Source organism: Sus scrofa, chromosome 9 (genome assembly GCF_000003025.6).
Source record: "Sus scrofa isolate TJ Tabasco breed Duroc chromosome 9, Sscrofa11.1, whole genome shotgun sequence".
Classification (NCBI taxonomy): Eukaryota; Metazoa; Chordata; class Mammalia; order Artiodactyla; family Suidae; genus Sus; species Sus scrofa.
The window spans coordinates 11,193,451-11,213,402 of record NC_010451.4 but is presented as its reverse complement, the minus strand read 5'-3'; the positions used below and the strand labels follow the sequence as shown (position 1 = coordinate 11,213,402).

The 19,952-nt window shown below is 61.3% G+C and overlaps 1 protein-coding gene across 1 annotated transcript in view; it reads right to left on the bottom strand.

Moving 5' to 3' along the window:
* The window catches only part of CAPN5 (calpain 5), a 52,412-nt gene extending 33,311 nt beyond the window's left edge, over positions 1–19,101 (bottom strand). The window contains exons 1-2 of the mRNA XM_003129679.6: positions 18,908–19,101; positions 5,248–5,474 (exon numbers count right to left, since the gene is read on the bottom strand). Of these exons, the coding sequence (XP_003129727.4) occupies positions 5,248–5,412 (165 nt within the window). The 5' untranslated portion in view covers positions 5,413–5,474; positions 18,908–19,101. The remainder of the gene's footprint in view (positions 1–5,247; positions 5,475–18,907) is intronic.

Below are 19,952 nucleotides of genomic sequence, written 5' to 3'. Positions count from 1 at the left end.
CATTGCCGGGAGCTGTGGTGTAGGTCGCAGACTCGGCTCGGATCCCGTGTTGCTGTGGCTCTGGCGTAGGCCGGCGGCTGCGGCTCTGATTGGACCCCTAGCCTGGGAATCTCCATATGCCATGGGTGCGGTCCTCGAAAGCAAAAAGATAAAAAAAAGAAAACAAAACAAACAGCTCACAATGACTTGGGCATGTGCTGTGTGCCCAGCTGTGCCCTCCCCGCCCCCGCACCTGTCCCCTGCCAGGCTAAGGCCACTTGCTGTATGGTGATGAGACCAAGGGGTCAAGTGCAGCACAGACCCTCCCCCTCGTCACCACAGGCAGGCTTCTCAAGACCAGCGTTCGTCCTTTCACCCTTCCTGGGCACAGAGCCAGCCAGGGAAGGTCCCAGCCCAAAGGCAGAGCCCTTGACCTCTTGACGAGGAGAAGCCTGGCTGTGGCCCTCCGTGTGCCCCCAGCTGTGACAGCAGGAACCCAGGGAGAGATCAGAGGAGGCTGCCTGGAGGCGGGGACACCAGCTCAGCAGGCATGGAGAGCCTGGTGGGCAGGGAGGCCCCAGAGGGGAGCGGAGACTCCAAACTCCCCCCCAAAGGGGATCCAGCCACAGCCTCGAGACAGATGCCACCTCTCACGCCAGCCTCCCTAGGGCCCCAGCCGCCTGGGCTCCCTCGCCTCGCTGTCCACACTGGGGTTCACCTTTAAGTCTCTCCCACAGCCTGAGAGCTCTCAGGCAGGGCCCAGGCCTGACCCTCAGTGGTTCTGCTGTGGGCAGGGCTGGCCAGGCACCTGCTGGCAGAGCCCCGGGGCCGGGCCGCCCCCAGGGCTGGGGGAACCACTCCTCTGGTCAACATACTTCTCTCTGGGACACAGCCTTCTGCCCCTGCGGTCATCTGTCACCTCCCAGCCGCTCCCAGGCTGTTAGACCAGCTCCACGGGACACAGGTCATAGTCCGTAACCACCTCTCCCTGAACCAGAACTTCAGGTTTCGAGGCTAGGTGTAGAGACGCAAAGCAGCCAGTCAGCAGGGCACCTTCCAGCTTCCTCTCTCCCCTCTCTCTTATCCATCTACCTCCACCCCCATCGCCTCCTTCCGGGACTCTAAGATCACAACAGGAGTGGATTAGACAATGGGGGAACCTGAGGCCCGGAAAGGACCAGAAGACCGCTGGCTGGGCTGGAAAACAGGGCTGCGTTGGGGGCGGGGGAACAGACTTGCTTCCTGGCCCCAGGCTCCCCCCTCCTCCCACCCTCGAGGTCACCCAAGCTTGTGCCCGGAAGGGGCTCATTCCTGGGCAGGGCAGAGGCCAGGGGCGCACACCCTGCCTGTGTTGTGGCATAAATGGGCTTTGCACAGCCAAGGAGCAGGGCCGTCTCCAGGGCTGGGGTGAGCCTGAGCCCCAGACACAGGACGGGGGACCACCAACCAGGCCACCTTGCAGGCCTTCTGGGACGCTGCAAAACGGACGTCTGAGGGTAGGACCTGTCGACTGAAAAAACAAATGTCCATCCTAAAAGCTGGGTGTTGGGTTTTCCTCAGCGGACCTTCTTAGGACTTCAGGTCCAGGAGGAAGCCTCTCAGGTAAACACTGAGCAAAAGGTTCAGAAGAGGAAGAGGCGGGAAGCCAGGGTATACAGGTATTTTTGCAACACCACCAGGTAGTTGGAACAAAAGGCTACTGTTAACAGAAAACTAGGTGTCTCTATTTAAGGAATTTAGCACTTTTCTATGGAGGAGAAGATGCAGGAGTCTGGGCTCAGTGAAATCACCCCCTTGACATGCACCTCAGCTCTTCGGGGCTTGTACCTGTGCCTTCTCCTCCTGACTCCCCTCGGGCTGCAGGCTGAAGCTGCTGGACCACAGGCATTCCCTGTTCTGACAGGGCAGGCAGCATGATACTTCTCAGACCCCTGTGTGTGTTTGTTCTTCCTCTTTCTTCCCCCACCCTTTTTTTTTTTTTTTTTTTTTTTTTTGTCTTTTTAGGGCCACACCTGCGGCATATGAAGGTTCCCAGGCTAGGGGTCGAATCAAAGCTATAGCCACTGGCCTACACCACAGCCACAGAAACGCAGGATCCGAGCAGCATCTGTGACCTCCACCACAGCTCACAGCAACGCCGGATCCTTAACCCACTGAGCAAGGCCAGGGGTCGAACCTGCATCCTCATGGATACTAGTCAGATTCATTTCTGCGGGAGCTCCCTAGTTGTTTTCTTCTTGAATCCATCCAAAGGAACTGCAGGCTTTTCCCCAGGGATGGGGAGGGGCAGACGGCAGGATGGGCTGTGATAGGTACTCTGCCCCTCGCTGGGGGGGGGGGGGCAGTACAAGTGGGCCTGAGAGAGGAGGAGGCCCCCCCCACCCCGAGTCACAGGCCTCCTGCAATCTCTTAGCTCCCTGGATGGGCCGAGAGGGAGGCTGGCAGATGTTTACAAGTAACTAGGGACCTGGGAGGGGGAAGGGTGTGGGTGGCACGGAAATGGACCAGCCTGGCCCCACCTGCAGAGTCCACAAGAGGTGGGACTTCCGGGCAGGGCAGGCTCCAGGTCCCCACCATGTGCTGGCAGGAGCAGGTGGCCGAGACCAGGCAGCCCATTTGTCATCTGCCTCCCGTGTGTCCGACAGCCCGGGTCCTGAATATCCCTTCCATCTCCAGAAACCACAAGCAGCAGGGCCCCCTCTCCCTGGGTACAGGGGAGGCAACTGAGGCCTGGGGACCGGATAGCTCAAGGTCACATCTCTGTCAAGCAGGGCCAAGGCCATCTGGCTGAAAAGCCAGCCTCGTCGCTCCATCGCAGGAGGAGGAGGGAGGAGGCGGCAGCAGGGAGGCTGGCTGAGGAGGGGTCCCCAGGAACAGCACGAGGAGCTGCTGGCCTGGGAGGGGAGCGAGGAAGGCTTCTCCTGGAAATTGGCTTTGGGATCTATTTGTACGCGGGTCCCAGGACCCAGGAAGTGGGACTCCAAAGAAACACGGCTGGCGGCCAAAGTTCCATCTCACTGGCCCAGCGCCAAGCAGCCCGGAGTTCGTGGTCACCCCGCTGGCCAGCCCACCCCACCCCCCGCGGCCATTGAGCCTGACTTCCTGCTCCACCAGCCCCGCATCCTGCCCGTTGCATCCTGCCCATTGCCTGGCCCTGCCACCACCCCAGCGCTGTTTACACATGGCCACCCACCCTCCCCAGGGCACACGGTCTGCACCACTCGGTAGGCCTGGCCCTGAACTGCCTCCCAACTGGGAAGCGACCCCCACCGCTGCCCCGGGCCCCACTCAGACACCAGCCACCACAAGTGTCTCGCTGGCCTCCGCATCCAGAGCACGGGCACCAAGCCCAGCGAGGAAGGCAGTGAAGGCGAGAGCAGCGGGGCAAGAGCCCCGATCTGAAGAGAAAGGGGCCCAGAGAGGGCAGGTGACTCCAGCAGGGTCACACAGCAGGGGAATGGCCGAGCCCAGCCAGCTTGGCACCTCCTCCTCTCACTGCATCGAGTCCAACTGGCCCCTCACCAGCCTCCTTCCGGAGCTGCGGGATCTAAGACGTCAGGGTGAGGCCCGAGGGCAGGAGGAGGTCAGGACGGGGTAGTGAGGGGGTGGAGTGAGAGGAGGGCACAACGTCAAGAGTCTCCCCGGTCAGTGCAGCCAAAGCCTCACAAAGGCCTTTTGAGGCGGGCCTCCTGCCCACCCTCCAAACAAAGGAGGGGAGGGGGGCAGGAATCCGAGGGCAGGCCGGAGGGGGCTGGGAGCTCTGGAGAACCAAGGCGGGGGTCAGAGACTGTACCAGTCCCAGGGGGCACCAGCGACCCTGTATCGGGTACTGGAGAGCTGGGCCAGGGGAGGGAGGCTGCTGGCTGCCAGGCAGGGCTCCTGGCACCGGGGCCCAGGCCTGCCCTCTCGGACTCAGCTGCCCTAGCTCTAAAGTACCCTCCAAGAAAACAGGATTTTCGGAGCTGGAAGGGGCTGAGAGCCTAGCCCAGAACGGAAACCTGAAAATGAAATCCCACCTTCCAAATTCCCGGAGGCCGCAGAGGGTTCTGTCAAGGCCAAGTCTGCCCTGCCCGGCGCTGCTGAGAGCCCGGCCGGCAGTGGGACCTGGGCTTCCACGTCCCCCACCCGCGCCCCCCAAATCAACTTGCATCTTTCTCACATGATGCCTCTCACCCTTCAACCCTGAGAGGCTCCTCTGAGCACTGGGCAAAGGGTTTCTCCGCGCCGCCCCAGGCGCCCCAGCACTGACTCTGCACTAAAGTGCCTTTGGGGCCACCAACGCTCAGGGTCACCAGCACAGCAGGGGCGACCACAGAGGGAGCCTGGGGGGGCGGCTTCCGCAGCCTCCCCGTCACCCAGGCCCACAGGGACACCCACTCTCACACTCAGGAATCGGGGTGAAAGAGATGAGCTCACGCCATGAGGCCAGACACTTGGGTTCAATACATTCCAGCCTCAGTGACCACGGCCAGGACGGGGGACGCAGCCACCAGACGGACGCTCTAGAATTCACCCATCCCAACAGTAACGGTGACGGCTGCAGGATGGGTGCCAGGCTCGGTGCCAGACTTCCATGCATCATCTCTCTTAACGCTCACAACAACCCTATGAGGTACTATTAGTTTTTACAACTTCCATTATTACTGATTAACCATCATAATAAATAGCTTCCATGGGCAGCAAGTGACAATTCCGAATCATTATAACAACAGCAAAGTCAACGCCTTACACTTGAATGTCACTCTACATTGTACGAAAAAAGGGCCACAGCCATATCATTTCATTTTCAGCCCCAAAATGAGCCCAGAGGGCCCCACTTTCCTCTTAAGGAAGCTGAGGCCCAGGAGGGGGCAAGGTCCTGGCAGGGCACTGGTGGCCGTGGACTTGGGGGCTGTCTCCTGGCTCCCGTCTGGATGAAATCCCACAGCAGGAGTTCCCGTCGGGGCTCAGCAGTTAACGAACCTGACTAGCATCCATGAGATGTGGGTTCAATCCCTGGCCTCGCTCTACGGGGTTAGGGATCCGCCGTTGCCGTGAGCTGTGGTGTAGGCTGGCAGCTGTACCTTGGATTAGACCCCTAGCCTGGGCATCTCCATATGCCGCGGTGGCTTAAGGACAAAAAAACAAAATCCCCCAGCAGGCAGGCCCAGCAGCAGCCTCTCGGTCGCCTAGAGCCTCAGGGTGACTCCTCCCAGCCACTCACTGTCCCCATCAGATTGGGCAGGTCAGGCCTGCCCGCCTTGGCTCCAGCTCAGACCAGACACTGACCTTGGGGCGCTTCCACCGGACCGTGGGCCCTGGGGTGCTCTTGTAGTAGAGCGAGTCGTCGGTGGCCGGGAAGTGGGGGTCCTCGAAGAGCACCTTCCTTCGCAGACAGGCCCGTTTCAGGGCCGAGTAGTTCTGATCCTCGTAGGGCTTCACGCACGAGAACATGGTGGCCGCTGCCCCGGGCGGGGAGGCCGAGGCCAGGCAGCGGCGGGCGGCTCCCGGGGCACCTGGGGGGAGAGGAGATGAGATCCCTTCCTGAGCACGGGTCCCCGTGTGCCCCCTTCCCCACAGCCCCCGGAAAGTGGCCAACCTCATCCCCATGGTCCAGGCCAGGAACCGAGGCTCAGAGAGGGAGAGAGACCGGCCCGAGGTCACACAGCTGGAACGCGCAGAGCAGGGAGAGGAACCGACTGGCCTGACCCCACAGCCTGAACCACCTCATTTGCTGAGGCTCAGAGGCAACGGCATCAGGCCGAGGGCAGGACCTGCACCCACCCCTCCCTTCCGCTGTTCCACCAGCGCCCCCAGAACTTCCGGGAGGAATCAGACAAGCAGCACCTCGGCAACTCCCTGGCTGGTGTCACATCCGCAGGAAAACAGCCACATTGTCCCAAAGTTCCCTCTTCCGGCCCCTCTCACCTAGAGCCCCACATACCTGTCCTGAGCTGAAACTCCGGGCCCTGGAACCCCCCGCAGCCATCGATCAGCCCCATTCCCACTCACCTCCTCCCTCCAGTACCCTGCCTTCCCTCCGCAGTTCTGGAGCACTGCCCTTGATCTGGGGACCTTACCTGCCTCGAGGACCCCCCATCCCCACCCTGCGACCTCCCCATCTCCAAAGCCAGACCCTCCCACACGGCCTCCCGGACCAGACCTCGCAGCATCTCACTGCAACAGCCTCCTCCTCTTCAGCTTCGGGCATCTGGCACCGGTCCTGACCCGTTCCTGTCTCCACCCGCCCCTCCCGCTCAGGGTCCCCTACGAGCAGCACCAAGCCCTGTGGTCTGCTCCCCTCCCCTGGCTGATGGCCCCATGGCCCTGCATTCAGCCTGCACCCCCCTTCTAGGCTCCTAAACCAGCCCATCTCCTGTGAGGGCCAAATCCCACAGCAGAGGCTGGCCCTGAATCCATCTGCAAGCAGCCCTGGCACAGAGCCCGACACGGAAGGCACCGTGGCCATCAGCATCCCCCCTCCAGCCCCCCTTGTGCCTGTGCCCACCAAATGCAAGAGACACGGACTGGGCTCAGGGAGGGGAGCGGGGAGGGAGGAGGGGCAGCAGCCAGATGCTGAGCGCCGCCCCATCAAGGCCCCTGTACCTCAGACTCCATCTGGGAGCTCCACACCCCCAGGCCTACCTATCATGGGACCTGCTCAGGGCCACGCTGCAGCCCCCACCTTGAGACTCCGGCCTCAACTTCCCAGCCCAGCTGAGGGACACTGAGGCACAGGAGGCCTGCTTCTGGGGTGAAGGCCGGGGTGAGAGCAAGACTGATGTGGACACCAGTCCTATAGCTGCATCATTTGCCTGCTGTGTGGCCTTCGACGAGTCTCTCAACCTCTCTGATCCCCCACTTTCTTACCTCCGTGAGGGGAACCCTGTTGCTGCAATACCTGAAAGATGCCGGGATAATGAACCCCAGGCTGAGGAGTCTGCTCAGCACGCCAGAGGGACGGGAGGGGAGAGGAGAAGACGAGCCGTCTCACGCTCCCGAGAGAGAACCTCCACACCTCGGGCACCTGCTCATACAAGCCGCCTGGCGGAGGCTTGGGTTTAGGAGTTGCCGGGGAGGCCTTTCATTGTGACCCTTTTTCAGAAAAGAGCACTGAGGTGGCCGGGACAGGGAGGGGCTGGGGGCAAGGTCCATGGCAGAGTCTGGATTTGAACTCACATCCTCTGACGCTGGAGCCTCCATCTTGGCCTGGTGACCCCAGAGCGCAGGAGAAGGCGGTGAGAGCCAGGCAGGTCCGGGCTCACCCCCCAACACACGTGCCCTGGCAGGCCCAGCCCCACAGGAAAGGAAACGTGAAGGGGATTCATGGGGGAGACAGGAAGGGAAGGAGGTGAGAAGAGGGGGTGAGAACAGGCTGGACGGCAGGGAAAGCGGGGACGGCGGATGGTCCCTGCCTGCTGAGGGGCTGAGGGCCGGCCACCTCCGCTCTGGCCCCACAGGCCCCATGTCCTATGGGGCCTGCTTGTTCCACTGCTGTGTGACCTCAGCCTAAGCCCTTAACCTCTCTGGTCATCCCCCTGCCCAGGAAGGCTAAGAGCCCTGCCTCTTCCCATCCACCCTCCCAGCCTGGGAGGCCTGAGGAAAAGAGAAGGGGGAGCCCGGAGAGGCAGCCCTGGGCTCTGGCACACAGCCACCAGGAGAGCCCTCAGGTCCGCTCCACAGTTTCCGGTGGGGCCTGCTCAGGAAGCAATTTAAGCTGCAAGAATTAGATCAAAGAAGCTGAAAGCAGGAGCCCAGAAATCAGCTCTGGCAATTCCAGCATTCAGAGCCCCGAGGGCCCAGGAAGGAGGAGCGAGCTGGCCGAGGTCACGCAGGCCGGCTGGTGCACAGGGAGGGTGCGGGCAGCCGTCCAGGCCACACAGCGGCCAGCTCCTGAGGACAGAGGGAGTGGGTCAGAGAGGGGAAACTCGGCCAGGTAGGGGTCCAGGAAAACAGGGGTCGCCTGGCTGCTGAGGGTCTGACCCAGCGCAGCCATCTCTCCAGCCTCGCCCGCCCGCCAGGCTGGCCCTGCCCTACTTATGCCAGGCCCTATGGCCCTGGCCTTCGCACAGGCCACTCCTCATGCTGGCTGTCCTCCGGCCCCTGCAGCTGCCCCCAGGTCACCTCCCACCCCATCCACTGGGTCAGCTGCCTAAGGGGCACAGAGTCACCAACCTCTCTCCCTGTGGCTCCAGGCTTAACCACGGACGGCCACGGATAAACCAGGGATCAGGAAAGCCGGCTCCAAACCCCAGCCTCTGGTCTCCGGGTCTGAGCTTGGGGCCAGGACACTCGCCTGTCTTCTGACGTTCTTACACCGTGTTGGAGCCAGGCGCTAAGGGCACAGCCTGAGCCTCCCAGCTGCTCCCCTCTGGAGCCTGCCCTCTCCCTCCCCTGCCAGTCTCCGCCCAGACCTGAGGAACAGTGTGATGAGCCCCTCGACGTTTCTGAAAGCTGCCCCTCCGGGCCTTCGCACACACCGTCCATCCACCCGTGCATGTGCCTGGATGACTGACTCCCCATCACCTTTCAAGACTCAGCATGGAGTCCCCACCAGGTGCAGAGGAAACGAATCCAACTAGCATCCATGAGGACACAGGTTCGATCCCTGGCCTCGCTCAGTGGGTTAAAGATCCGGCATTGCTCTGAGCTGTGGTGTAGGTCGCAGGCATAGCTCGGATCTGGCATTGCTGTGACTGTGGTGTAGGCCAGCAGCTGAAGCTCTGATTCAACCCCTAGCCTGGGTACCTCCATATGCCATGGGAGCGGCCCTAAAAAGACTCAGCTCAGCTCCTCCCCTTGCCCCTGACATCACTCCTCTCTCCACCTCTGCGGTCCTGGAGCCCCGTGAGGGTGCCCATTACATGGTACCAAGCCTGCCCACACCCCTCCAGCACGGAGCCCATGTCCAGCTCCTCTCTGCACCCCTAGGGTCCAACATTGGGGCGGGGGGTCGATTCGGGGAATATAGACGGAATGAGCCAAGGCAGGGGATGCAGGAGGAATTCCTTCACGAATGGGATGGGAAAACGGGCTCAAAGAGCGGCCAGGACTCCCGAGGAGGCTCAGGCTTCCACGTCAGAGCCGCAGCAGCTGTCAGGTCCCCTGAAGGCCAGGGCCCGCCCTTCCCACTAGACCAGGCCCCTCTCCCTCCCTCCCTCCTGCGCCTGATGGCTGGGTGCCAGCTGGTACCCACACCGCGTTGTCTGGGGAAGATGTGGCTGCCGCCCTGGCACTCTCTGCCACGGCCCAGCCTTGGTAGCTGGCCCCGAGGCTCTAGCCTCCTTACCACAGCAGGGCTTCCCAAAGTAGGCCAGGGTTAGTACTGGGACCATTTTAAGGGGGGCTCTGACGTGGCAGTAAAGAAAGAGGCCAGTCAGAAAGTTATCCCTGGAGTTCCCATTGTGGCGCAGCGGAAACGAATCCGATTAGGAACCATGAGGTTGCGGGTTTGATCCCTGGCCTCGCTCAGTGGGTTAAGGATCCGGTGTTGCTGTGAGCTGCGGTGTAGGTCGCAGACACAGCTCCATCTGGTGTGGTGGCTGTGGCTGTGGTGTAGGCCGGCAGCAACGCTCTGATTCATCCCTAGCCTGGGAACCTCCATATGGCGCAGGTGCGGCCCTAAAAAGACAAAAGACACAAGAAGAGCAAGCTGGGGGACTCACACTCACAGTTCACAAGACCTTTCACAAAGCTCTAGTGTGGGGTTGGCACAGGCTAGACAGACCAATGGAACAGACCAAAAAGCCCCCAGTAGAAGACACCCGATTTTGACAAAGGCAACACCACAGTGGATTAGGGGAAGGAAGGTCTTTTCAACGAACGGTGCTGGGCCGACCGGTCATGTGTAGAGAGAGCTTCCCCTTGACCCTGACTTCACACTGTACACAACAGCAACTCCACGGAGACTGCAAGGCTAACTGAAAGGGAAAACAAGAAAGCTTTTTGCCAAAAGCGCAAGAAAAAGAGAATGACCACATGGCCAAGAGACAGGAAGCAAAGTGCTTGACCTCACTAACCAAAGAAACGCAAAGGAAAAACACAGTGAGATGCTGCTACACCCCAACCAGAATGGCTACAGCGGAAAACCACCACACACACACACACACACACACACACACACATTCCTTTCTCTCTCTCTCAAGTCCAGCTCTTTGACTTTGGTGCCGGGAATGTAAACTGACTCAGCCACTTTGCAAAACCACCTGCCTGTATCTACTGAAGCTACACAAATGCAAGCTCTAGCATTCAGTAACTCTACTCCTGAGAATATAACTCAAGACAAACATATGCACATGGTCACCAAAACACAGGTACCAGGACGTTTGGCACAGGAGTATGTGTAGTAATTAGTTGTAACTGAAAATTATAACCCAAAAGTCCATCGCCCAAAAAAAAAAAAAAAAAAAGGATGAATATGGCGTTTAAGGGAATATTCCACAGTAGCGAAAACTGAACAAATTAAGGAGTTCCCATCATGGCACAGCGGAAATAAATCTGACTAGGTACCATGAGGGTGCAAGTGGATCCCTGGCCTCGCTCAGTGGGTTAAGGATCTGGCGTGGCCGGAGCTGTGGTGTAGGTCGCAGACGCGGTGCAGATCTGGTGTGGCTGTGGCTGTGGTGTAGGCTGGCGGCAACAGCTCCGATTAGACCCCTAGCCTAGGAACCTCCATATGCCGTGGGTGCGGCCCTAAAAAGACAAAAAAAAAAGAACAAGTTAATTGCTGCACGCATCTCCTTGGATGGTTCTAACGGGCTTAATATTAAACAAGAGAAGCAAAATCATGATTCCACTGATGTAAAATTGAAAAGCAGACATAAGCCATCAACAGTGAGTAGAAGAGTTCCCATTGTGGCTCAGAGGAAGTGAATCTGATTAGCACCCATGCGACGCAGGTTCGATCCCTGGCCTCGCTCAGTGGGTTAAGGATCTGGCGTTGCATGAGCTATGGTGTAGGTCGTAGACGCAGCTCAAATCTGGTGTTGCTGTGGCTGTGGCGCAGGCCAGCAGCTACAGCTCTGATTCTACCCCTAGCCTGGGAACCTCCATGTGCTGCAGGTGCGGCCCTAAAAGGACAAAAAAATACAAGTGAGGAGAAGAAGACAGGACGGTGGCTGCCTTGGGGGGTAGTGACTAGAAGAGCCACGAGGTCTGGGGTTCTGGTAACACAGCTCCTTGATCTGCAGGGTGGGGTCGCAGAGCGGGGCGTCTATGACTGATATTCTGCTGTGTAGGTCAGTTACCTTTAATAAAATGTTAAAACGGAAAAGCCAGAGTAAGGGCCCGGGGAGAAGGGCTATCTGAATCTAGGGACCCTCGACCCCCCAGTTCCGGGCCCCTCACAGCCCAGTCTGTCCGGCTGGACACTACTCACCTGGGCGGTGGGGGGCAGGAAAGGGTGGGGGGGGGTCAGAGCACTAGTCCCGGCCTGGCCTTTTCACGCACCGGCTGACCTCCCGCAAGCCTCCTCCTGTCTCTCGGGACACTTGTGGCTTTGACACCTGGAGAGCTCAAGCCCACCAGAGGGTCCCACAAGGTGGGGTGGTGTCCCTGCACCCCAGCGGGCAGCCCGCCAAGGTTTCCTCTCTGAGAAGAGGGTGCCAGCCGGCCAGGGACCATCCTCAGGAGACGTTCTGAGCCCCGGGCACAGGCAGGATGCCCAGGAGAGACACTGAGCTGAGGCAGAGGGGCCGTGGCTGGGGGAGATGGTGAGCCAGGCTGCCCCGGACCCCGATCAGAGGCCCTGCAAAGCCAGGCACAGGATTGGCCTTCATCCTGAGTGACAGAGAGCCGGGGAGGGAGTGAGCAGGGGAGGGATTTGAGGTCTACACGGCTGCCACATGAAGAATGCACTAGAAGCGGGCAAGAGTCAGGCAGAGAAACCAGAAGGATGCCCGCGAAGCTGGCATGGACAGGCTGATGAGGAACAGAGCGCAGACGTGTCCCAGAGCTGGGTCACCAACTCTACTTGGTGCCCAGCCAGTTGGGAGATGGGGGTCCCTCCTCTGTGTCCAATGCCCACACCCCACAGTGGGTACCTGATGCTGCATAGCCCAGTAGAGTGGGTGTCATCCAGGGCCAACAGAAGGAGCCAAGGATGCCCGGCAGGCAAAGCCCCACCCTCCTCCTTCCTGACCCTCCCCCCAGCCACCCATCCAGGGAGCAGGGTCCCCTCCCCTCCGCCACATGACTGGGGAAGGGCAGAACAGGTGCGTCTTAGAACAACGCCAAGAATAGACCATTCCAAGAGGCTCATCTTTGCTGACACCCCCTTCCAGGCTGGCCCTGAGCTGACAGCAGAGGGTCAGGTCCTCGAGGCAGTCCAGGGCAGGAGGGGCCCAGGGGGGCAGACACAGACCAGGAACGAAGCCAGATGTGCTGTGCTCAGTGCTCCCAGAGGTGGGGCTGTAGGGGCGGGACGAAGGGTGGTGTCACTTCACGATGGACCTGGGCTGGGAGGCAGGGAGAGCCTGCAGGGGACAGAGCCTCCATCTGGGGACAGCCTGGCTGTGTAAGTGGGTTTTATCAACGTGTTCACTCCGTCTCCCCTACAGCCCACTCCCACCGCCCTCCTGGCCCACAAGCCAGCATTTCAATAACGCGCTCAACCCATGTCTGTCTGTCCTCGTGTGGTCGGCCTGGGGCCTCCCAGGACCCCGTCTCCCACGATCCACCAGCTAAGGAAGGATGGGGAGGGGGGTGAGGAGGGAGAGCTGGGCTGGGACCGACCCCCGGGGCTCCAGGCTCCTGCAGCAGAGCCAGGGGACCAGAGAGGGGACCAGGCACCGTGAGTCACTGCAGCCAGCGCCAAGCAGGCGGCCCCGGGACTGAGCAATCCTGTCTTTCTTCTCCGCCGCCCTCCTGTCATCACTTCTGTGCCCAATCCAGTCTCTGCCCGGCCCCAGAGGGATCTTTCTAACACATAAACCCAACCAAGGTGCTCTGGACCAGGAGACGAGGGGGGATGGTGGGCAGGGCCAGACGTGTTGGGGCGAGGGTCTCTCCTGGGGGACAGTGGTCTCGGGGCGCTGATATCCCCCTGGCAGTGTATTTGAGGAGAAAGCCTGCCTTGGGCCAGCTCCCTGTATGGCCCTGGCTGAGTCCCGAGGCCTCTGCCCCACAGTGGTTCCCACTGGGACGCGGTGTCATGAGGAGGGCCAGGAAGTCGGGAAGCAGGTACCGTCCAGCTGGATCTGCCAGCTGTGGGCAGGGACCAGAGGACGCTGGGAACCTTCCCAAGCAGCAGGCAGGCCAAGGCTCAGCCTCTGGCAGGGCTCTGAAAGCACTGGGGCTTGGGAAACCCAGCCCAGCACCACATCCTGGGGAGAAGGTGCCGGGGGAGCGGCAGGTGCACCCGAGTGGCCCCGGAGCAGCTGTTCCCTCTCCTCCTGGGGGCGGGGCTGGGGGGCACACCTGGAGCCGCAGGACAAGGGAAACAACCTGACAAAAGTGAGACTTGATCAGGTCCCTGAAGCCACCTCAGCTCCACTGGGCTGCGTGACCCCAGGCAAACCCCTGCCCTCTCTGGCCTGCAGGCTCTCACCACTGAATGGTGGAGAGGGGGACACTTCTTGCTCTTTGCCAATCGGCTGGGTTGGTCACCAGGACAGCCTCTTTTCCTGCTTCTGGCATAGGCAGTCCATGTCCCTAGCACCACCTGCCTCCAAAACTCAAGGCTGGAAACCTGGTGAGATGGTGCCCATTTCTCAGACTGGGAAACTGAGACTCAGTTCCTAGGTCAAGCTCCTGCACAACCTCAGAAATGAGCTGTACTGTTCTCACTGCACAGATGAGCTCCAGGGGCTCAGAGAGGGAAGAGACGCCTTCAGAACACAGCCAGGAGTTTGTCTCACGTCACAGCCCCGCTCTGCCGGCCCAATCCTCTGCCGACTCAGGCAAAGACCCACTCATCAGCCCCACGGAGTCCAGCTCAGTTGTGGCCCCCACCCTGACCTTCCCACATCTGCTCTGGGCCTGGCAAGGGGACAGTGAAGAATCGGACAGGGTTCAGCCCAGGAGGTCAGCCTGGAGGAGGAGAGACAAATCTGCTCTAAGAGGGCAATGATTCACTCAGACGGGACAGAAAAGGCTCCTGGACAAGGTGATATGGAAGGAGGAGCTCGAAGGGTAGACTGAGATCTTACGGGACAGAAATGGAAGGTTCCATGGAGGATGGAACCTTCTGGGAGGGAGAAGGCCTTTAGGCAAGGCTGCAGGACAGGGTGCAGGGGAGAGGAAGGAAGGGGCTCGCAGGACAACACTGCCACAGTGGGTCGGCGGGGGCCCCGAGAGCCAGACTGAGCCCTCGGGGGTGTGAGCTGTGCTCCTGGGTGATTCATAAGCCGGCTGGATGGAAAGGAGACCGGGAAGCAGCAGGGAGGCCAAGACGCAGAAAGGGAGGCCAGGATGCAGAAAGAGAGGTGGGATGAAGAAAGGGAGGCCCAGACCTATGCACGGGGGCAGAGTCCCCAGCATGCAGCCAGGTGTTCAGTGGGCATGTGGCTGCCAGTCCCTCCTTGGAGGCCCCAGGAGGCTCACCACCTCCTAGGATGACAACCACTGGGTGATTGGCATGTGGGCAGCACTTCTGGGCTCCAGGCTCTTCTCTGCCCCGTGCCATGTTTGGGCCCAAGGCAGCCTTGACTGCCAGTGCCTCTCCCCCCATGCCCCCCCCACCCCACCCCCCAGGCAGAGGAGGAATCAGAGCCTGGGGACGCCCCGTCTACATCCTCATCCTCAGACCAGGCGACTGAGGCCGAGGGAGGGCAAAGGGCTCCCTCCTCTGTGGCTCGGAGCTCTCATCTGTAAAAGGCAGGTCTCCCGCTCTGCTGGCCCCCTGCCCTCCCCTGGCTCCCCTCCTGTCCCATCTCTGCTCTAAGCGGGACTTAGCCCCAGTCGGCCTTGGTACACTCGTCTGCAACGTGGGCGCCAGGGCTGGCCCTCCAGGGGTGACGGTGGGGATCCAGCGACCCTGCACAGCCCTGGGGTCACTGACTGTGGCTCTGAGATCAACTCCACTCTGAAAGGCTTAAAGTGGATGGGGTCTGGTCATGGGGACAACTTTGGGGACGAGCCAGCAACATCCTCCCCTCCCAAACATCCCTGAGCTCTGGCTCTGGCTACTGTGGTCTCAGGCTGGGCTTGGGCCAGAGGTGCAGCCGCCCAGGCTCTGCTGGCAAAAGCCCTAGGCTGGGGTGGGGGTGGGTGGGGGAACCAACACGGCGGGTGACCTCCTGGGGGCACCAGCAGCTGTGGGTGCCCAGGGCGGGGATCCCCAAGAAGGGCACCTGCAATGCCACCGCAGCTGGCTCCTGCAGGAGGCTGAATAACCCCCCAGACATCAAGGCTCTCAGCCCTGGAACCTGAGACGGTTACCTAAAGGGCCAAAGAGACGGTGCAGAGGTGATTACAGATCTTGAGATGCGGAGATTATCCCGGATTATCCGGGTGGCCCCTAAATGTAGTCACAGGAGTTCGGGGGCGGGGGGCGCGGGGTGCAGAGGGAGATCTGACTCCGAAGGAGGAAAAGAACAAGGTGACAACGAAGGAGACCCTGGGGTGACGGGGGCCACAAGGAACAGAGGCTCCCCTGGAGCCTCCGAGGGAACCAGCTTAGCCCCTAAGACACCTTTCAGACGCTGACCTCCAAAACAGGAAGAGAAAAAATGTGTCATTTCAAGCCACTAAATTTGTGTTGATGTGATACAGCTGCAATAGGAAATGAAAACCATGGATACGGTTCCTGGGGTGAGTCTGGGGCCTGGAAGGCTCTCGGGCTCAAGGAAGTGAGAGAGGATGAAGTTATTACTCCTTGAATTGCTCCAAAGGAAAACAAAGTCGCCCCAAACTTCAGCGTCCTGGTTCCTATTATTAGGAACAAACCCACCCACCTCACCCTGAAGTTACCCCGCAGCAGAGGCCCCAGGGCAGGGGCTGGCGGCCCAGGGGCAGACACCTCAGGCGGCCAGGCTCTCTGCCTTTTGTCATCCCAGGGGCCGCAAGAGCCTGTGGCCATTGTGGGCACCCCCTGACCGTCCTGGCCAGCTGGGTACCAATCGTGGGCTGGGTCTGCTCTGGCCACCAGACCGTTGTCCCTCAGCTGACCGCAGGCACCCTGGTGGCAGAAAACCACAGCCCGCACCCACAGGCCGCCAGAGCCTCTGCCAGGGACACCCTGGCCCTGGGAACGCTGAGGCCCCCAGAAACACACCCCTGAACGATTAGAGCGCGAAGCAGCAACTCGGGCCCTTACAGGCAAGCAAATGCTCACATTTCACCGCCTCCCACATCCAAAGCTGGCTTCCTGAAACCTCCTGGATGAGAACTCCAAAGGGACCTGGCCCATTTTGCCATTAGTAAGCAGAGAAAGGCAAGGCCTGAGGCCCCAAACAACAAAAACAAAGTCAGGGAGGCAAAATCCAGGGAGAAGGAGAAGCTGCAGAGCTGGGGGAGCAGGGGAGGGGGGGTGGGCCTGAAGGCGAGGCCCGGACCCCTGGCCCGCCAAGCACTGCTTTGAGCAGCAAGGGCAAGGCGGGAAAGAACAGATGAGGTCTCTGGAGGGGCTAGAGGGGGAAAGGGAGGGGGGGCTCAAAACACTTGAGGACATGGGGGTGGGGGGGGGCAAGACGGGCAGGGGCGAGGTGAGAAGACCAGCTCAGCCTGCCAGGCCCCAGAGACGGAGCCACCCAGGGAGGGAGCTGAGCGGGCCATGGTTCTCACCCATGGAAGCCAAGGGGGGCTTCCACTGGGATGAGAGAGGCCCTTTTTTTCTCCCAAAGTCGGCCCCTCCTTCCTCTAGGTTGTCCCTTCCCCAGGGAAGAGGGACCAGTCGATGCTGTTAGTTACTATTAGTTACGACTACTAAATACCATGTACTGCCCAAAGCGCTTTGAGGGGCATGACTTAACATCATCCTCGAGCCCCAAATCCCTAAGATTAGGCAGCACTGGTCCCCATTTCACATATGAGGAAACTGAGACTCACAGGGGAAGTTCCCTGCCTCAAGGTCATGCGCAGAACCAGACTCGGAGGGTCCTGCAGGTGGGAGGGGTCATGGAAGGAGGCTTCCCTGTGCCCACTGGGGGCTTCAGGGACCGGGGCTTCTGGGCTGTCCGGAGAGCCCGCAGGGAAGGCTGGGGCAGAAGCAGCCAGATACAGCACTGGCCTGGGAGCAGCATCCTGGATGTCACCCAGAAAGCCCACAGGCCTCTCCGCCCCCGTGTCCAACCCCCACCTCAGCGGCTTCCCCAGACCTGCTCCACCCCAAGGGTGGCTCCAGCTCAGATAGGGCTCCCCCCAGCCCTTCCCCGGGCTGGGGCCCCCTGCAGCCTCTGAGCATCTCCCATTCACCTTCTTGCTCTGGAACCCCTAAACCTGGACGCCCCCCCCACCTCCCGACCCCCAAGGGGAGCTGGGGAGGGAGAGAGGAGGGGGCCTCTCCCTGCCCAGGCCTCCTCCTCACTGGTCTCCATAGCAACTCGCCATCACCAAGATGATGCTTCCAGGGGGCACATCTGCTGACTTAATGCCCCTCCCCTCGGACTGCCGTTCCGGTGCCCAGCTCCAGGCCTCTACCCACCGATTCTCTGGGATGCGGTGCCCTGCCCTTTCCTTTCGGCTTGGTCAACTTCCCCTCCCTCCCAGACCCAGCATCGCTGAAGCCTCGGCAGTGAAATCCTCTCCAGCTCCAGGTGGGGACTGGCTCCCAGCGCTGGGATAACTGGGCAAGGGCTCCAGTTGGACCCATCTGCCTCCCCAGTCGGAAGAAGGGCTTCCCAGGGCAATGGCCCCACCTAAGCACTCCCTCGCTCCCAGCTCTGGCCTCCAGCAGCAACAGCTGGGCCCACCCTGCCCCACCCAGTCCCTCAGCCTGGGAAAGCAGCCAGGCCTCCCCACCCCCACCCCCGGACTCTGGGCGTTGGAGCAGGGACCTGGCCCAAAGACCCAGCATGGGAGGGTCTCAAACCCTGCAGCAGAACACCGTAGTTCCAGGAGGCTCCCACTCCTAGGATAAGACAAGCCCCGCCCTCAAAACCGCTTCTCCTCCAAGAAGTCGGCCCAGATTTCTTCCTCCCCAGAATCCTAGGAACACTTGTCCTCGCGCTCCCCTCTCCAGCGCTGGTGCTGGGAGAGGAGTCTGGCTGGAGAGTCAGGTCAACCCAGGTGCCAATTCTGGTTCAGCAGCCCCCAGAGAGGAGCTCACTTCACCCTCTGCGCGCGACCCTCCGCAGCCCCTTAGGGTCTGGGGCTGAATCCCACCCTATGAACTGAAGCCTGAACTTGGCACCTGTCAATGATCTGCTTCACCTCAGGGACCCAGGCGGGTCTCCTCTGACTCCCAACTCTGAAGGGCGGAGGCGGGATCAGAGACGCCCACGATCCCCCAGCCCCCGGCTCACCCTGCCTCCCCGACCCCCTCACACGCCCACAGCCAAGCCCAGCTGACCCGGAAAAAGGCCCCGATTCAAGCTGAGAAGAGGGTCAGGAAGGGAATCGGCTTGGGCCTTGCCCCCTGTCCAAGCCGCCAGGGTCGGGGGATGGGGAGGCAGCGGGAGGGAGCGTGGAACTGAACGGGCGGAGGGCTGAGCCGGGACTGGAAAGCGCAATTGTGACAAGTGGGGAAGAGCCGGTCAAGCTCCGGGAGCTAAAGCCCCGCGCGTCCGAACTAGGAGCTCGGCTCCGGAGCACCCGGGTGCAGTGGGAAGAGGCCCCTCGCCGCGGGGAGGGGTGGGGACGAGCCCGGGGGCCGGGGCGGATCGCAGAGGTCACGCCCCCTGGGGCCCCAAGGCCAGCGCTCACCTCCTTCCTCCCGGCTGCGGGATGCGCACCCCCACACCCACCGACTGTGCTCCCAGAGCACGCACTGGCCCGCGCTGCACCCGCGCACACACACCCCCCGCCCCGAAACACACACTGGAACCCGCGCGCGCTCGCACACGCCTCCTACCTGCCGCGCAGCCTCGGGTCCAGCGGACTCGGGGATGCTGGGCTCGGCGCCCGCACTGGAACGGAGGCTGGGCCGGCCCCGCGCTGCGGCCTCGGGCTCCGGCCGGAGAACGCCTGCGGCCGGCCTGGGGCGGGGGCTCGAGCTAGGACTCCCCGGCGGCCAGCCCCGCCCGGCGGCCTCTGCCCGTTTGGGGACAGAGGCGTGGTCTCCGGCGGGGCGGGAGGGCCAGGACTGCCGCGCATGCGAACTGGAGCCGAGCTGGGAGGCGAACCCGCTGGGAGGTGGTTGCCGAGCTCCTGCTGGAGAGTCCGAGAGGATCTGGGGGCCTGCGCGGCTCTGGCCCACCCTTCTCCGGCTCGATCGGGCCGCGCGTTCCCCCTCCCTCCCTCCCAACCTCGCTCTGTCCGCTGGGGAACTTCAGAGCCCCGGGGCGCAGCCCAAGTCGGCCGCTGTGCAACAGCCTCGGAAGGCTCGCAGTTCCCGGAGCCTTGAGCATTTGTCTGGAGCAGTGACCCTGGCAAGGCCGAGGCAGGGGGCCGGGGATAGAAGGCGAGCGTCCATCTCTTCCCCATCTCCACGTCCTTATCCCGCCCAAGATTCAAGCTGGAGCGGTGGGACTCAGCCCCCGGGGAGGCTCCAAGAGGGCCCCCCCTTGTCAGCTTATGGGGAAAGCTGGCTCCGGGCCCATCGTGAGCATTTATTTCACTCGTGCTGTGATGGAAGGACAGCTGGAGGGGCATGTTTCCCAAATAAGACTGAGAAGGATCGAGAATGACCAGCCCTGGCACACAGGGCGGACGGCAGGGCAGACGGGTCTGTTCGGCTCAGGGGAGGCCTAGTGTCAGCCTGCTTCACAAAGGGAGACACTAGGCCCACTCATGTCTCAGCCCAGGGTTCCCAGTCTCAGCTAAGGACTTCATCCACCTCTCCTCTCTCCAGCTGGTCTGGTCTCTTCCACCACCTCACAGCCTCTGTCCCGAGCCCCTAGATGTTTCTCCCCCAGGTGTAGCTCCAGCCTCTTAGAGAGCCTTGCAAATATGCAGCT